The sequence below is a fragment of the Sus scrofa genome, chromosome 15 (genome assembly GCF_054392235.1).
Source record: "Sus scrofa isolate SSC_HxYL_T2T_F1_AM1 chromosome 15, Sscrofa_HxYL_maternal_Yorkshire_Landrace_v2.0, whole genome shotgun sequence".
NCBI lineage: Eukaryota > Metazoa > Chordata > Mammalia > Artiodactyla > Suidae > Sus > Sus scrofa.
Genome location: NC_139397.1, coordinates 52,472,247 through 52,488,944, shown reverse-complemented (window position 1 = coordinate 52,488,944; position 16,698 = coordinate 52,472,247). Strand labels below are relative to the sequence as shown.

General features: G+C 37.7%; 1 protein-coding gene across 2 annotated transcripts in view; it reads left to right on the top strand.

Annotated features, from left to right (window-relative positions):
• Positions 1-16,698, top strand: part of GPM6A (glycoprotein M6A) — a 294,595-nt gene that overhangs the window by 235,185 nt on the left and 42,712 nt on the right. For both annotated transcript variants that reach the window (XM_021075300.2, XM_021075299.2), the window contains exon 2: positions 12,362-12,554. In XM_021075300.2, the coding sequence (XP_020930959.1) occupies positions 12,362-12,554 (193 nt within the window). The remainder of the gene's footprint in view (positions 1-12,361; positions 12,555-16,698) is intronic.

Sequence of the window (16,698 nt, the reverse complement as noted above, 5' to 3'; positions counted from 1 at the left end):
GAGTATCTTGGAGTTCCCGTTGTGGCGCAGTGGTTAACGAATCTGACTAGGAACCATGAGGTTGCGGGTTCGGTCCCTGCCCTTGCTCAGTGGGTTAACGATCCGGCGTTGCCCTGAGCTGTGGTGTAGGTTGCAGACGCGGCTCGGATCCTGCGTTGCTGTGGCGCTGTGGCTCTGGCGTAGGCCGGTGGCTACAGCTCCGATTCGACCCCTAGCCTGGGAACCTCCATATGCTGCGGGAGCAGCCCAAGAAATAGCAACAACAACAACAACAACAACAAAAGACAAAAAAAAAAAAAAAAAAAAAAGAGTATCTTAATCCCAGCTTTTTCTTCTACAAAATTAAAATAATATATTATAGGAAGGCTTGTTAATTAATTAACTCCCCAGCAAACCTGCATAAACTCTTTACCAGTTACTTCAAAAGAAAAATAAGCTGATTTTTTTAAAAAAAGGTATGGTCCAAAAAAAAAAAAAAAAAGAACAGGAAAAATAATGTTGTAACCAAATATTCAAATATTTGTTCCCAAAGTTTCTCTTTCTTGGTTCCAAAGTAGGAAATTTTAATGATTCTGACAATTGTCTATAGGATAGACATGGTGAAAAGTTTGAGGCTAATAACCTCTTTTTGACCTGCCCCAGTTGGTTGTTGGGACAAATGTTCCAATTAATTCATTTGTTCAACAAGTATGAATTGAGTATCTCCCCTGTGCCAGATACTGTTTAGGAATTAGGCATACAAAATGAACAAAATACAGAAATTTTTGACCTTATAGTTTTTTCATTTTGGAGAAGAGAGTCAATGAACAAAGTCAATGAGTTAGATAAAAATATATCAGATGTTTATGAGTGTTGTGGAGAAAAACAAAGCTATCCTTGGGATAGAATTTTCAGTTTTAAACTGGATGACCTTGTGGCAGATTGAAGACAGGCTGCAAATTCTTTACCACCCTGCCTGTCCAGGCTTGGAGTCAATTTCCCAACACCCAGGAATCTGGGCTGCCTGTGCTGACTTTGACAGCAGGATGTAGACCCTTTCTGGACTCAGCAATTAAGAAGACTGGAAATGCTTACTTACTTGCTCTTGGAGTGCCTGCTTTGATCAAAGCCATCCACTACAGCTCACCGTGCTGTGCGACAACTTAAATAGCCACTGGGAGAAGCCACTGGGAGTGAATATTCCTTGGAAGCCTTTCGCTGTTGCAGGCATGCCAGCTGAGATGCTTCACCACACCTGCAAGTGGAGGAACCTTCTTGGACAACCAGCCCAACCAAGCTTTCAGATGACTCCAGACCCCATTCATCTTTTGGCTGAAATAGAATGACTGCAAGTGAAAACTGTTCATGCAAATATGAGAAATTATATATTTTTTTCTTTTTACAGCCACACTGGCAGCATATGAAAGTTCCTGGGCTAGGGGATCAAATCAGAGCTGCAGCTGCTAGCCTAAGCCACAGCCACAGTAAAGCCAGATCCAAGCCAAGTCTGCGACCTACACTGCAACTTATGGCAATGCCAGATCCAATGCCAGAGGGAGGCCAGGGATCAAACCTGCTTCCTTGTGGATACTGTGTCGGGTTCTTAACCAGCTGAGCCACATGGGAACTCCAATTTTTGTTTTAAGCTTATACATCTTTGGGATGGCTTATTAGGCAGCAACAGATAATCCAACAAAGGAACAAATGGCATTCTGAACATAGGCCTAAATGTTGTGAGGATGCAGCCATACTGATATTGATGTTCATTTGTTCATTCATTACAGAAGATGAGGGTTTTCACTGGATCTCTGAACATCATCTGAGCAAGCCAGACGTGTTCTGCAAGAACCTCACAGGTGTCTGGCACTCAGAGCAGTTTTGAGGCTCCACTTTTTTTCTTCCAGGGATTGTTCTTACTGCAGTTCAGAAACCTGTCTCTGCCTGACTGTTCCCTCACCCTCAGGGCTTATTTATCACAGTCAGAAGAGTGTTGTTCTAATCATTACGGAAACAACTAACTTTCTGCCTTTGGGAAATTAGTCTAATTAATCAAAACATTCTGGCTAAGTCAAGTTGACCAGTACAGAATGTTATGTAATTAGTGAAATATATATATATATTTTTAAATTCTGAGTTGTAAATATTAATATAACATTTTCCATAGTAAAAACACATTTTAAAAAGAAAAATGTCATTATTCTTCTGGAAAATCCACAATACACAGACTTTCCCATACTTTTCAATACCAGCCCTCAATAATCATCTGAGAAATCGCATATCTGTTATTATGGCCTCATCATAGGGTTACTGTGGAAACCACACCCATCTATACATGAAATGTCTTGGCACTGTTTCTGATGCATTGAAACTGTTCAACAAATTCTTATTGGTGTCATTTAGTTATAAACTGCATCCTCTGTTCAATTTTGTTCAAACTTCTTAGAGTAAATCCTTTTTAATCCCTGGATTACATAAATATCTGGTTTATCAACTAATTTTAAACTGTTAGACATTTAATATGATTTTATATAATACTGCATGGTTTCCATATGCCGTTACATCTGTACATCAGAATCAGCTGACGTACTTGATCAAAACCACAAAGTTTTCAACAGAGAGGATCCTAGGATCTATTTTTGACAAAAACCCTGGTGATTTTAGTACCCAACCGCAAACTTAGGAGGGTATAAAAATAATATCTCCAAACTCTTGCATATTCTTTTCCTTTTCCAAGATGTTCTTTTTAAAATTAGGAACTGATTGTTTAAGCACAGGATTGTAGTAATAACTAAAATATTTAGCATTAAAAGCCTGTTATTTGAGTTTTTCTTGACAATGCTACTTTGTCCCTAACTATTCAGATGTTTGCCTTAACTCTGTATTTTGTTCCCTAGACATGTTTTTAAATAAAATGTTAATAAAATGTCGCTAGTATTGGTGATCATTTGAGCTACATTCTAGGATGTTTTAAAACTGTAGATGGGCATGTCATCAATCAAAGGGTTAGTATTAGAAATTATGTTTGCTATAAACTGTACAGTGTAAAGAGTTATTTAAAAGCACAGTTTTGAACTATTATCTTACTGCTCATTTTTCTAGCATGCTATATTTTACACCAAGGGCATTTTTCTCCCATTCTTTGAATAATTTTGAAATTTAAGTGCATAGCCACTCTTTCTGGTTTGTTGATGTATACGGTGATGCTTGCCGTCCTGACATCACAACATCACAGCAATACTGTATATTCAGATAGAGTACTTTTGGAAAAATTTTTGAGCAAGTGCTGGAAATTTCTAATTTTATTTTCCACCAGTATGTAGGCTTATTTCTCACTACTGTGAGGTAGAGATCATATTTTTTGTCCCTCCTGTAGACTCAGCATGTAGAACTAGTAGGTGCTTAAAAAAAATTCATTGTATATTGATTTAGTTATCCCATGCATGTGCTGCTAGCCAAGGCATCAAACAAAGGAAGGAGCATGTGAAATAAACTTAGTACCGTCAAGTCTTAATTTAATGGTGACCATTTCTATCCAAAGGAACTGATTCATTGTATAATAGGATAAGAGAACACAGACTGACTTCATGCCACTAACATTTCCACAGACGCTTATGATTCTAAGGCCAAATTGAATTGTTACAAGTTTTCAGGAAGGCCCTCTGCAAAATCATCCGCTTGCATTTTAGCAGATAATGTCCCATTTCCTTTGTCTGATGACGGCTTTGTTGAAGACATTATCTAGGACCCCAGTCACTTTAACTGGAAGAGCCACACACCCAACCCCAGGCCTCTAGTCTTGGCCTGGGCGTGGCTGGAGAGAGCAGTACGTATGGGGGTGGGGGGTGGGGTGTAAGGACTGCAAAAAAGAAACCAGTCCATAAAGAAAAATCCTATCCATCTGGACATGCATGCTTGTGGATTCTAGGGGATAGTTTTATAGAACTTGATAACTTGCTAATCTTCATTTTCTCTGCTTTCTTGATGGACGTCATTATATTTGGATGTGGAAGTTAGATTTCCTCATCTGATTTTCTAAATTGCTTATCTCTTCTCTCCAAGTCCATCTTCATCCTTTTGTTCTACTTTGACATAGATTTCGTAGATTTCCTGTTCTTTGTCTTTTAGCCCTTCCATTAAATTTTAAACTTCTGCTATCATATTTTTATTGAATGAGACCTTTTAACTCTTTTTTGCTGTTACCTATTTTTAGCACCTACTCTTATTTCAAGAATACAATGTGTTTTATTCTATCCTAGAGGTATATAGGAATATATATGGGGGAAGAGAGGGCACCCATTTGAACTCTCATCATCTGCCTGCTTTCTCTCATTTCTGGAGCTCTTTTTGTGTTTATTTATTTTTATTTCCCTCTTTCAAGTTGGAAGTGTTCCTCAAATACCTGGTGATCTTTTGTTGTCCCTTTGTAATTAAGAGTGAACTCCCAGCAGTTTGGCAGACTAAATAACATGCAAAACTTTACTTTTGTAAAACAAAATGTGGAATTAACATATGTGTGTCTCAAATACACACATTTAAAATGTAGATATAATTAAAATATATTTACTTACATATGCATACATTGAGAGAGCAAGCAGAATCCTCAGAAGCCAAGAGTGGAGTAAAAGAGAAGTTCAGAAGATAAGCAAGGTAGCTTTGGAGCTAAAAACAGGCTGTAGGATCACTTGGATGTTCCAAGGCCCCTTGGCTTTACATGTGGTGTCCTGGGAGCAGAGATTAGGAAACAGACAGAATCAACTTGATACACACAGTACAAAACCCAAGGCTCTGAAAGGGAAGCTGAACCAGGAAAATAAAATGAAATAATAATTTTTAAAAAAACCCCATAGAATAGCAATAATGATAAGATTTCTGTCTAGAACAGAAAAAAATTTACCTGTTCTTTACCTTGGATGGGTTGACTGGGGAAACTGTCTCCTCAGAATCTTATAACCTCAAGCCATCTCTCCTTTGAGTTTGTGACTTTAATTTCTGCTAGAGTCTCAAAAACTCAAGTCTAAATTTTAATGTAAAATAAATTACCATAAATTCCAAAAGATTGCTATCTTATAGACCATTTTTTCCAATGGCAATGCAATTGATAAAAACACAAAACACATCGAAAAATAGAAAAACCTCATAAATTTGGAAATTAAAGAAAATCAAAGAAAACAGGTATATAAATAATGTTTCAGAAGCAAATCACAATAGGCGTTAGAAACTTTTTACAACTGAACAATACAGAAAAAATTACAAATTAAAACTTGTGAAATTCGCTCAACCAAAATTAGAAGGGAAATTGATCTCCTTAAATGTTTATATTAGAAAAGAAGAAAGAATGAAACTTAATGAACTCAGCGTTCATTTCAAGACAAATGGGTAGCAAAAGCATCCATTTGCTATCCATTATATATAGCAAAATACACCAACAGAAAGTTAAAGCAAAATAAATAATTTAAGAACAGAAACTAAGAAAACATAATGTTAAACATGCAAAATAAGTTCTTCAACAAGAATAATAATATTGAAAAGCCATTGGCATTACTATTACCACTGCCATTAGGGCTATTGGCTAAGTGTTTATGTTCCCTCTCTTTCACAAACATGGTAAAATTGCGCTTTCTGTCTGTGTGATTGAGGGGGAAGCATGTGACTTTCTGGCCATTAGACAGGAAATAGAAATAGCACATATCACTGCAGCATGAGTTTTTATCAGAGTGAGACTTTGCTGATATTTTTAATCCTAACATGATGACTGGCAGTGTTTAAAACAGTGTTCCCTTCATCAGCCTGAGTTTCAGAATGGCCAGAGAGCCCCACTACTAACCTTGGCTGGAAATATTATCGCCTGATTAAAAAATAAAATGTGATGTTTTAAGTCTTTTTGATTTTTTTTTTTTTTTTGTAGCAAATATAGAGCATAAAACATGTTATTCTGACTTGTACACTTTAAGAAGAGAGAAACAGAGAAAGAAGAAGGGACAGAGGGGTGGGGGGCAGAGAGGAAGAGAGGGAAGAAAATGAAATCATCAAGGACAAGGAAAGGAAATACATGCAGATGGTGAATAAGTTAAAAATAATAAAAAAGTTAAACTTCATCCTAAGTTTTAAATCTTGCACTGTTTTCAGATGCCTACAAAAGTGAACTTAGCAAAAGACTTCAGAAGAAATAGAAAACTTGATTCGTTCTACAGTCATTGGCAAATTAGATCAGGAGTTAAACTTCTTCCCACAAAGTACACAGCTGGTCTGGGTGGTTTTACAGGCTGGTTCTACCAAATGTTTATTGTGCTGCTAAACATAATATGAACAACCCCAAGGTGTCAAAAAAGGAGGCTACCTTACACGTCTAATGTAAACTTGATTCCAAAACAAGAAAGCAAAAGCGAGATGTCAGTCACATTCATTAATGTGGACATCCCTGTCTTCACAGGACATTTTTAATCTCATCATCTCATCTTTTGTTCTTTTGTTTCAACCTCAGTCTATTTACCACCACTGACTTCTTAGGTTTTCCTCGGATACTCTAGACATACACCTGCCTCAGGATATTAGCATGTCCTTTTCCTCTGTTTGTGAACCCTTTGCTCCCAGCTAGCCTCATGCATGGCCCCTTTACCTCCTTCGTCTCAATTATTCTTTTTAAAAAATGTCATTCCCTGAATTATTCCCATTTCCCTCCCCTCTTCCATGTTTTGCTTTTCTTTGCACTTTTCACATTCTCACATATACTACTTCTGTATCTTGTTTATTGTCTGTTTCTCATCTCTAGAATGAGAATAGAGATTTTTGTTTATTTGACTTACTTCCACAGCTCCAGCAATTAGCTATGTGCCTGGCACCTGGTGAGAGCCCAGTAAGTATTTGTGAAGTGAATTCATACATACAAAAGTATTGAACAAAATGTTAGCATGACAAATTCACCAATGTATTAAAAAATACAGGATGACTCAGTTGGATTTTTCTCAGGAATGCAAGTTTAGTTTAAAATTGAAAAAACTATTGAAATAGCAGATTTTAAAAAAAAAAAAACATGAAATTATTTCAACAGATGGGGAAAAGCCTATTACAAAATTCAAAATTGAAGAGACCTTCTTTAACCAATAAACCAACAGGGAGCATCACACTTAATAGTAAAACAACAGAGTAAAGTCAAGAGAAAGATCAGTAAAAAGGTATACATAATGAATAGCAAGAGATAAAGCTCAAATTTTTCACAGATGGGATGATTATCAACACAAACTCAAAATAGTTCACAGAACCAAAAGAATTTAGAGAGTCGAAAAAATAATTTTGCAAAATTTCTAGATATAAAATCAACGTAAAAATACCAATTAGAATCCTAATAAGGTAAATTGTGGAATCAGACAAGCTATTTTTAAAATGTACATGTTAATGTAATAGGGCAGTGAAAAGCATGAAACAGGTAAGGAAGCTGAGCAAGTTGGGGGAATTTTCTTCACCACCAAGGCAAACTCCATGGCCTGGGAATAGAACAACAGACAACATACCGATGGACAGAATAGATGGCCCACAAACAGACTCAGACCTCTGTGGATACTTAGAACAGAAGTGATACTGTGAGTCGATAGAAGAAGAATCAGTTCCTTGATCAGTGGTACTGGGGAAAGTTTATCAGTGAATAAATTGCCTGTCTCTCGTCAATCTCTTTTCCAGGATCCATCCTTGTATTGGCCTCTCTTCTCAGTTGTCTGTCTCTCTTGCTCTTTTTCTTGATGAATTAGGGTCTTTTCCCTTTATTTATTTTGGTTCACTTTGTGGAGTGAGCAAAGGCAAAGGCTTGTGTTTACTTCACAACATTTAAATGAAACCACATTAATCATATATCTCATTTTTAAAAAAAAAGATTTAGGCTATCTTAAGAGCTTCCATTTTCTTTGAAAATTTTGGACAAATGCTACTATTTCAGAGTGTGTTGAAAAGAAAATCTCTTAATTCCTTTTGTTTTCATGGGAAAGTAAAAGCATAGTGTTCATTCATTCGAGAGCATGCAAGTGGGAACTAGATATGAGAAATGCTTTTTTGCAGGTCTGTAGAATATAAATTTGGGGTTTGATATTTCAACCAACAGCTCTCTTTGAGAATCAAAAGCCTTACTCTCATCATATCTAATGTTGAAAATGTTTCCTGTGTGAAGGAATCTTTATTGTTTTTAATAGAGTTTTCTCAAGAAAGGTATTTTCTCCATTGCCAGCCTTCCACTGACTTATGCTTTCACTGATATTCATTTAATAGCCGGATTTCTCATTTGAGGTGAAGAAAAAACCTGGTGATGGGTGGCAGCAGAATCCTCAGCCTTAAAAGATGATTGTTGGGAGTGTATTCTGGGCCCAGGAGCACGGTTACTATGGTGACTGTGCGGCTCTGCCAAGGCTGTTTCTCACTGTGGGAGGAAAGAAGGTCCCCTGCCAGCAGCTACGTGGGATTCTGGCAGCTGGAGAAAATTCTGCAACGGCACACTGCTTCCCCAGATGGGAGCTCTGAGAGGCTTCTTTAAAATCCAGTAGGCAATTCAGTGCAAGAGTGGGGGCAATTAGGATCCAGCCATTACCAGGGCAAAGTGGGCTTGATGAGATACTACAAGTTTCTTGCTTTGAGTAAAAGTCCTACAGAGGCTCAGGACAGAAATAGAAAGATTCTAGGCTGACCTGGCCATCATGGAGGTATAGAGGAATTTGTACTTATCCATAGGGGTGCTATAATTCTGAGAGATTTCAGTGACAGCATTTAAATAGAAAGTTAAAGAAACATTTCTATTTAACTTAGAGATCTTAAACTCATTCGGAAATGCCTTATACTCAAATATTTCAGTTTGGGTTTACGCCGAATTGAAATTTATCTCATTTTTTTTTTTTCTAAATTTAAAAGTCAATCCTCTGGAGTTCCCGTCGTGGCTCAGTGGTTAACGAATCCGACTAGGAACCATGAGGTTGCGGGTTCAATCCCTGGCCTCACTCAGTGGGTTAAGGATCCGGCGTTGCCCTGAGCTATGGTGTAGGTTGCAGACGCGGCTCAGATCCCAAGTTGCTGTGGCTCTGGTGTAGGCTGGCGGCTACAGCTCCAATTCAGCCCCTAGCCTGGGAAACTCCATATTCCGCAGGAGCGGCCCAAGAAATGGCAAAAAGACCGAAAAAAAAAAAAAAAAAGTCAATCCTCAGTTAAAGCTTTATTTAGTGTGACAGACTATGACACGAATAGCATCCCCTCCCATGAGAATATATAGTCTAGGTAACTAGGCTTGCTTACCTGGAGGCTAGATTGGTCCATCTAAATCATAATGGAGAATATGTGAAATAAATAGAGACTGACTTGAATTAGTAACAGAATTAATTGGAAGTCTTCTATGGCAGTTTGGTGACCATCAGTGGGCTTACCACTTCATTTGCTTCTAAGCCATTCTCATTCTGATGTTGTCTCTACTCTGTTAAAAGCTTTAGGTGTAGGATCCAGCAAAAGTAATTCCTATCTATGAATTTGGTGTTTGGACTCTTTTCTGTATATTTGGCTTCCACTCCTATGGGGTTTCATTGAAATACTGTAATCTGGTTTTGACACCTCAAGGTCTGCAGTAGAAATCCCATACACTTAGATGCTTCAAGAATAATGATATCACTTATGTGTGGAACCTAAAATATGGCAAAATGATCCTATCTACAAAACAAAAACAAGTCATGGACATGGAGAGCAGACTTGTGTTTGCCAGGGGGGAGGGGGAGAGGGGGAGAAGGAAGGAATGCGATGGACTGGGAGTTTGGGGTTGGTAGATGCAAACTATCACATTTAGAATGGATGGATAAACAAGATGTGTGTATAACACAGGGAACTATATCCAATCTCTTGGGATAGAACGTGATGCAAGTTAATATGAGAAAAAGAATGTGTATATATGTATGACTGGGTCACTTTTCTGTACAGCAAAAATTGAAGGAACATTGTAAATCCGCTATACTTTATTTTTTTTTTATTTTCCCACTGTACAGCTATACTTTAATTTTAAAAAAATTTAAAGAAAAAAATAATAGGAAGAGAAATCAAAAGGAATGGAATCTGGGATAATGGGCTATTTGGGTCACTTGTCAGAATTAGGTCTAAATCTTCTTTGGATTGATACCAAATTTTATTTTTTTTATTTGCAAATGATCTGTAAGATGCAAATTTTACAACATGAGACAGAGACCAGTCCAAAGATTTTTCTGCTACCTTGTTCATCTCTACTCAAAACTCTGTTCAATGACATTCAGATACTATACACACTGGTCTCGTCCATCTGCCAGTGAAATTTCTTCCTATCACATGACGTGTCAAGCTGTTCTAACCTTTTCTCCTTCCCCACATTGTGTGTGTGTGTGTGTGTGTGTGTGTGTGTGTGTATTGGGGGAGGAGTGTTCAGAGAATGATTCTATCTGTAAAATCAAGAGCTATGCAGTGGGGAGGTGTTCAGGCTTCTTTTTTTAACCTCTCCTGGGACAGGCGAGATGATCCTTAATTCTCTTAGGAAGCCTAGTTCAGTGATCAGTATTAGAGCAGCAGACTAGCCCACCCTCTGCATATAAAGGTACTTCATGCAGCAACTTGGCAATCACCACATGTTTCAGATGTTGCTGTAAACATCTACGCATCATAAATAAAATGAACACACATCTTCTTATGATTTAATTGGGTGCAATAAATAACAGTCCATTTTCCAATATCATTTGTTATGTGTTGAAGAAAGGAAAAGTCAATTATGTGGAGAGTTTTTTAGAAGGTTCAGTATTACAAAAGGGAATCCGATCAAGAATTTTCAAAGGGGAGGAGTTCCCATCATGGCGCAGTGGTTAAGGAATCTGACTAGGAACCATGAGGTTGCAGGTTTGACCCCTGCCCTTGCTCAGTATGTTGACGATCCGGCGTTGCTGTGAGCTGTGGTGTAGGTTGCAGATGCGGCTCAGATCCTGCGTTGCTGTGGCTCTGGTGTAGGCTGGCAATACAGCTCCAATTCGACCCCTAGCCTGGGAACCTCCATATGCCACAGGAGCGGCCCCAAAAATGGCAAAAAGATAAAAAAAAAAAAAAGAATTTTCAAAGGGGAAAAAGTAGGAGCAAATCTATGGGATAGACTATGTATGGGGAAGCAGCAGTGAGAGATGAAGGTGGATGAGGTGACTCGATTACGTTAGGGGTCCCTTTCGGCTTGTCAGCCCTCTAACCTAAAAGTTCCTTTCTCATCAGTGGCTGGCAAATAGTGTGTCATCGGTATTTCTTATTGCAAAACATATAAACCTAAGCATTTCTAGTTAACCCCTTAGAAGAAGATATCTAACAGTTGGCTAGGAAATTCTAATATTTACTTATTTTGAATATTAACAACCAGGGTTATCTGATGTCTCAGACTACTTTAAAGCCATCTTTTGAAAATAAAAGACTAAAGTGATGAAATTTCCAAAAGCAAAAGTAATGATGGTGGTCCAACAATTTTTGGAAATCATATATATACAATATAGTTAATACTAGTAATAGTTAAAATTATATCCAATAATGGTAGACATAACATTTACTGTGTAGTTACTCTATGTTATGCACCATTTTCTGTGTCAACTCATATAATTCTCACAAGAACCATTTGAGGGAAATTTTTACTGTCACCCTTTTTCAAATGATGAATTCTAAAGAAAAAACTTGCCAGAAAACACACCATGGTGGAGTTAGGATTCTAACCGGTCCAGGTCTCTCTTTTCTATGTTGCCAATGTCTTTTTCATTTTTTATTTACCATGCACCACAACAAGAGATAGATTGCACATTATGGGTCACTACGAAAATAACAAGCATTAAATAAACATCTGCACTAAATAAACATCTGATTCTAGAACAATTTGCCTTTCTACCTGCACACAAATATTCTCTTTCACTTTTAAAAATTTCTGGTCAATGTTCACTGAGCTGGGTTCACACACAACTAACAGTTCTTGACTCACTGTTTAAAAGATATAGGCATGGGGCGTTCAAAAGAATACATGTCATGGAAATAAAAACTTAAAAACTTGGAAAATTTGAGAGCAGAAGCTTCAAGATAAAATGAAATTCATCTATATAGAGAGAGAAGATTAGTTATTATAGGAAAGCTATGTGGAGAAGAAAGGGCTTCTGTTGGTTTGGGGGTAAAAAAGGCAGCCATCAGCAGAAGCAAGTGTTCTCTTGTCTGTGGAGAATGGGGTTACAATTAAACAACTTGATTTTTTATACCTTACAGGACACCCAGGATTTGTACATGGTTGACCTGATATCCTCTATAAATGCAGCTATACTTTCTATAATGCATAAGTTTGGAAAAAAGATTGCCAAAAATATTCATGTCTAACTTTCTTTCTGTTGGTCTTTTGCAGGGTGTTTTGAGTGCTGTATTAAATGCCTGGGAGGCATCCCCTACGCCTCTCTGATTGCCACCATCCTGCTCTATGCTGGCGTTGCCCTGTTCTGCGGCTGTGGTCATGAAGCACTTTCTGGAACTGTCACCATCCTGCAAACCTATTTTGAAATGGCCAGAACTGCTGGAGATACGCTGGACGTTTTTACCATGTAGGTCATTCTGGTATTGCTTCTTCTTTTGAGAATGTATGTGCACATTGCCATGTGTTGCATAAATAGGGAGGTAGAGTTAAGCGAGATAGTGTTATGCAGAAGACAAAAGTATTTTTAGGGTATATGCATGAGTCAAAAGAACATTGACCTTTACCATGAGGACAAGAAGATATCTAGCAGGAGAACAGAGGTCGACTTAATCTGGATTTAACTTGTATTTTAATTTGACAGTAAAGTTTTATCCAAAATTCAGTTACCATTATGTAGAATACTTGCATTTCTCTTGCTCTTCTACTTTGAGCAGAGGCTGTTCTACTAGAATAGAACAAAATATAGAAACAGAGCCACGTGTAAGTATATACACTCGGCTGTTGATTTTAGAAAAACCACCCAAACACTATGGCTGCTCCCAACTTTTCGAACATTTCAACTTAGCCATGAATGTGATATCATCCTTCTTTCCCTGCCTCCTAGAAATGACGTGAAACCAAGTGAACATTCTGGAAAGTTCTTATTCACTTCTGTAGAAGGATAAAACATAAATATTGAGCACCCTTTTACAAGCACTAGTTATGCTTAAAATATACATTTTACCTATAAGATGAGGTAAAATGAGATCACTAAATTATGGTGATGTGGATATTTTTAAAAACCATAACTCAAAGATAGTCTGAGGTAGCAAAGAGTTTGCATTCAAGTTTCAATCCCTTATTGCCTAATTTTTCAGGGGGCAAAAGTTTAAGGTTGAATTACAGAAGAATTTTTTCCAAATAAATTCCCAATTCAGGTTAAGGATGCAGTGGGTTTTTTTGCCCATGAAAAGAAAATAAATTATTTATTCACTTTACTTTATAATCCCAGCTGATTGTAAGCTTTCCATGGCTTTAACCCCTACAACTTCTTACGTTTCTTTCATGCTTCTTGATATCATGTGATTATAATATTTTTCACATTGCATTACTTTGTCATTCTCAGTGAATTCAAACCTTCTGAATATATCTGTATTCTTTCTGGAATAAGAGGCTTTTAGAGTTACAAATCGTAGTGGTTATATAGCTAGTTAGGAGGACTAGGATGACTTTGCTCTCTACTCCTACCACTCCACCGAAAAGAGGTTAATCACATTTCTTATTTCACACAGGGCAGTTCCTTCTGACCTGATGTAATCATAACCTAAGACCCTAATCTGAGACAACATTTGGTCAACCTCAGCAGTGTTCTAGGTAGAAGCCAGCTTTCTCCAACTCCAATATCAGAAGATAGAGCGTATTGCCAAATTTTTTAAATAATCCATCAGCTAGGGGCAGATTCTCTTGAACACAGTATTGCTCATAAATTATATTTGCTATGTCATTCATTAATGTTGCTGAGTTCCATGGAAGAGTGAAGAGAGGCAAACATTTGTATCAAATGACAGAGCAAGAATTTCCCACTTGAGGGGTAGGGGGATCATGTCTCCTTGGACATAGTGATGACAAAACTTTTAGGAAAGGGAAGGTTGAAATAATTCGCATTTATCTAAAATATGCTGGCACTTGAAATTTGAGAGATTGGTCATAAAATAAGAAATATAACAAAGTTGAAGTTCCCATCATGGCTCAGTGGTTAGCGAACCTGACTAGCATCCATGAGGATGTGGGTTTGAACCCTGACCTCGCTCAGAGGGTTAAGGATCTGATGTCGCCATGAGCTGTGGTGTAGGTCACGGACACAGCTTAGATCCCGCCTTGCCGTGGCTGTGGCATTGGCTGGCAGCTGTAGCTCTGATTCAACCCCTTGCCTGGGAACCTCCATATGCCATTGGTGTGGCCCTGAAAGACAGAAAAAAAAAAAAAAGAAATATAACAAAGTGAGTGTGTGATCATGGGCCCCCACCCCCCACCTGCCACACACACAGTGAGGAAGAGGAGGTGAGAGTTAATTTTCCACTCAGATAAGAAGTTATATTCTTTAAACGTAGTCCATAACTCTGAAACATCAATTTAGAGTTTCATCAGTGTCACTGACAAAAGGAAATGAATAATTAATAGCATATTTTAAAAGTCATGGGACCCTCTCATCTTGAGGAGGTGGGTCTGAGGCTTGATCTCTGGTCACATTGCTTAGCTGCCTTGTGAAAGTTTAAAAGCCAGGCAAACAAAGACACAAAAGAATTACATCACTTCTATTTCCCAAAGTAACTTTTACAAAGTAGTTGTGAAAATGTAACAGTATCCATTAAATTGAAATTTTTTAAATCTATAATAGACAGTTTACATTAAACCAGGTATATAGCATGAATTGATCTTTGAGATCCATCATTTGGAAAATAATTAAACTATCTGAAACTGCTTTGGATTATTCCGGGTTAGTTTGCAAAGAGTCTGAAGTAAATGATGGCATGGATATATTTTAATGTGATAATACTGACATTTTCTTTTTAGTTTTATCTCTGCCTACACTGGACAAAATATGTTTTCACTGTGCATTATTTTAAGCTACCACAGATGTCCTTAAAATCTACAGATCTACTATATTTAGTCTACATCCAAATTGCTAACTTTAGTTTTCATAGAATATAAGTTTGTAAGAAATCATAAGCCTAATAACTGGCATAATATAATTATATAAATCTATCAGATATGGATTGTCAAGATGTTTATTTGACATTTAGACAACAATTTTTAATTATCATAGCCCTCGCCTAAAGCTCTGAAAGGTAGTATGTGTGGCGTTTCAGCAGAGAACTCAGAGATCCTGTGCTTCATTTGGTACTTTTACCTTTGGTCTCTAATATTGGACTTCATGTGAAATCAACAATGCATATTTGGAATGGGAGAATACCATTTCAATTGGAGTAAAAGCAAGTGCTCAAATTATCTCTCTTTTCACATTTCAGATAACTAAAAATTCCTTATACTAGACCCTGTGGAGCTTCCAGATGAATTAAGACTCTCTCCATGTTGGCAAACAGTTTACAGAAACACAGAGAGAACATGAGTACCAAAAACTGCTGGGTATGTTTAGTACCAGCCGGTACAAAGTCACCCAGAGGGTGAGAGGAGGTAGAGTTTGCTCTGTGTGATGCTGCCTTACAGGGACATTGGAGGACTAGCTATGGTGAGAGGCAAACAGAAGAAGTAAAATAAGGCCTCATAACACAGAAATGAGTGAGAAATGTGTTTGCAGACAATACTGCTTGAATTCCCTAGGTAATGAGTTCTTTGATATTTAACACACACATAAAATGAGTCCCTGTTTGCCTAAAACAAAACCAGACAGTAAGCTCATATAAAATAGATATATTGAGGAATTCCCTCGTGGTTCAGTGAGTTAAGGATCCAGCATTGCCACTGCTGTGGCTCTAGTTAGAGCTGTGTCTCGGCTTCAGTCTCTGGCTCAGGAACTTCCACATGCCACAAGTGCAGCCAAAAAAAAAAAAAAAAAGGGAGAGAGAGAGAGATTGATTTCCTCTTGACTAACTTCATGGGTGTGTAAATCTCCAAATCATCTTGTAGTTCATGTTTATACCTTGGAACCTTGGAAGTTAATAAGACTTTTATCAGCATTTTAGTGGATGGGTGTGAGAAGGGAAAAGAAAGCAGGAATTCATGGCAAGATGAAACCAGTTCCTTAAGTTGACAGGAATCATAGCGGAGTGCAAACTCTCTGTTCTGACCTAGGAGCTTCACAGGCAAACCAGAGTGCTGAAGTCTTCTACTTATAAAAGCTTATAGATGAGACAAATTAGTATTGACATGAGATTATTAATTAGTCTCGGAGAGTCAAAAATAGGTTCAGGCCTGGCTACAATTTGGTTAGAAAGCCATACAGAATTTCTAACTACAGATATAATAAGCAGTCAGCATCTTCTTAGGCAATATTTCAGTGAGGCTAGTAGTCCTCAATGGATGTTGTTTTAAAACCCACTAATATGAAACAACAACAACAAAACCAAATACAGAACCATGAAGAATAGTGTGGTGGTTAAGAGCACTGTTTCCTGGGCCAAATGCCCTGGTTTGCTTCATGTGGTCTCTGCCTCCTCCTGCCCGTCTAACCCTGGGCAAGGTAAAGAGTCTGTCTGCCTCAGTGCCTCATCAGTAACAGGGAATTACTAACGTTGCCTACTTCTGAAAGTTGTTACTGGGTAAGATGAGTT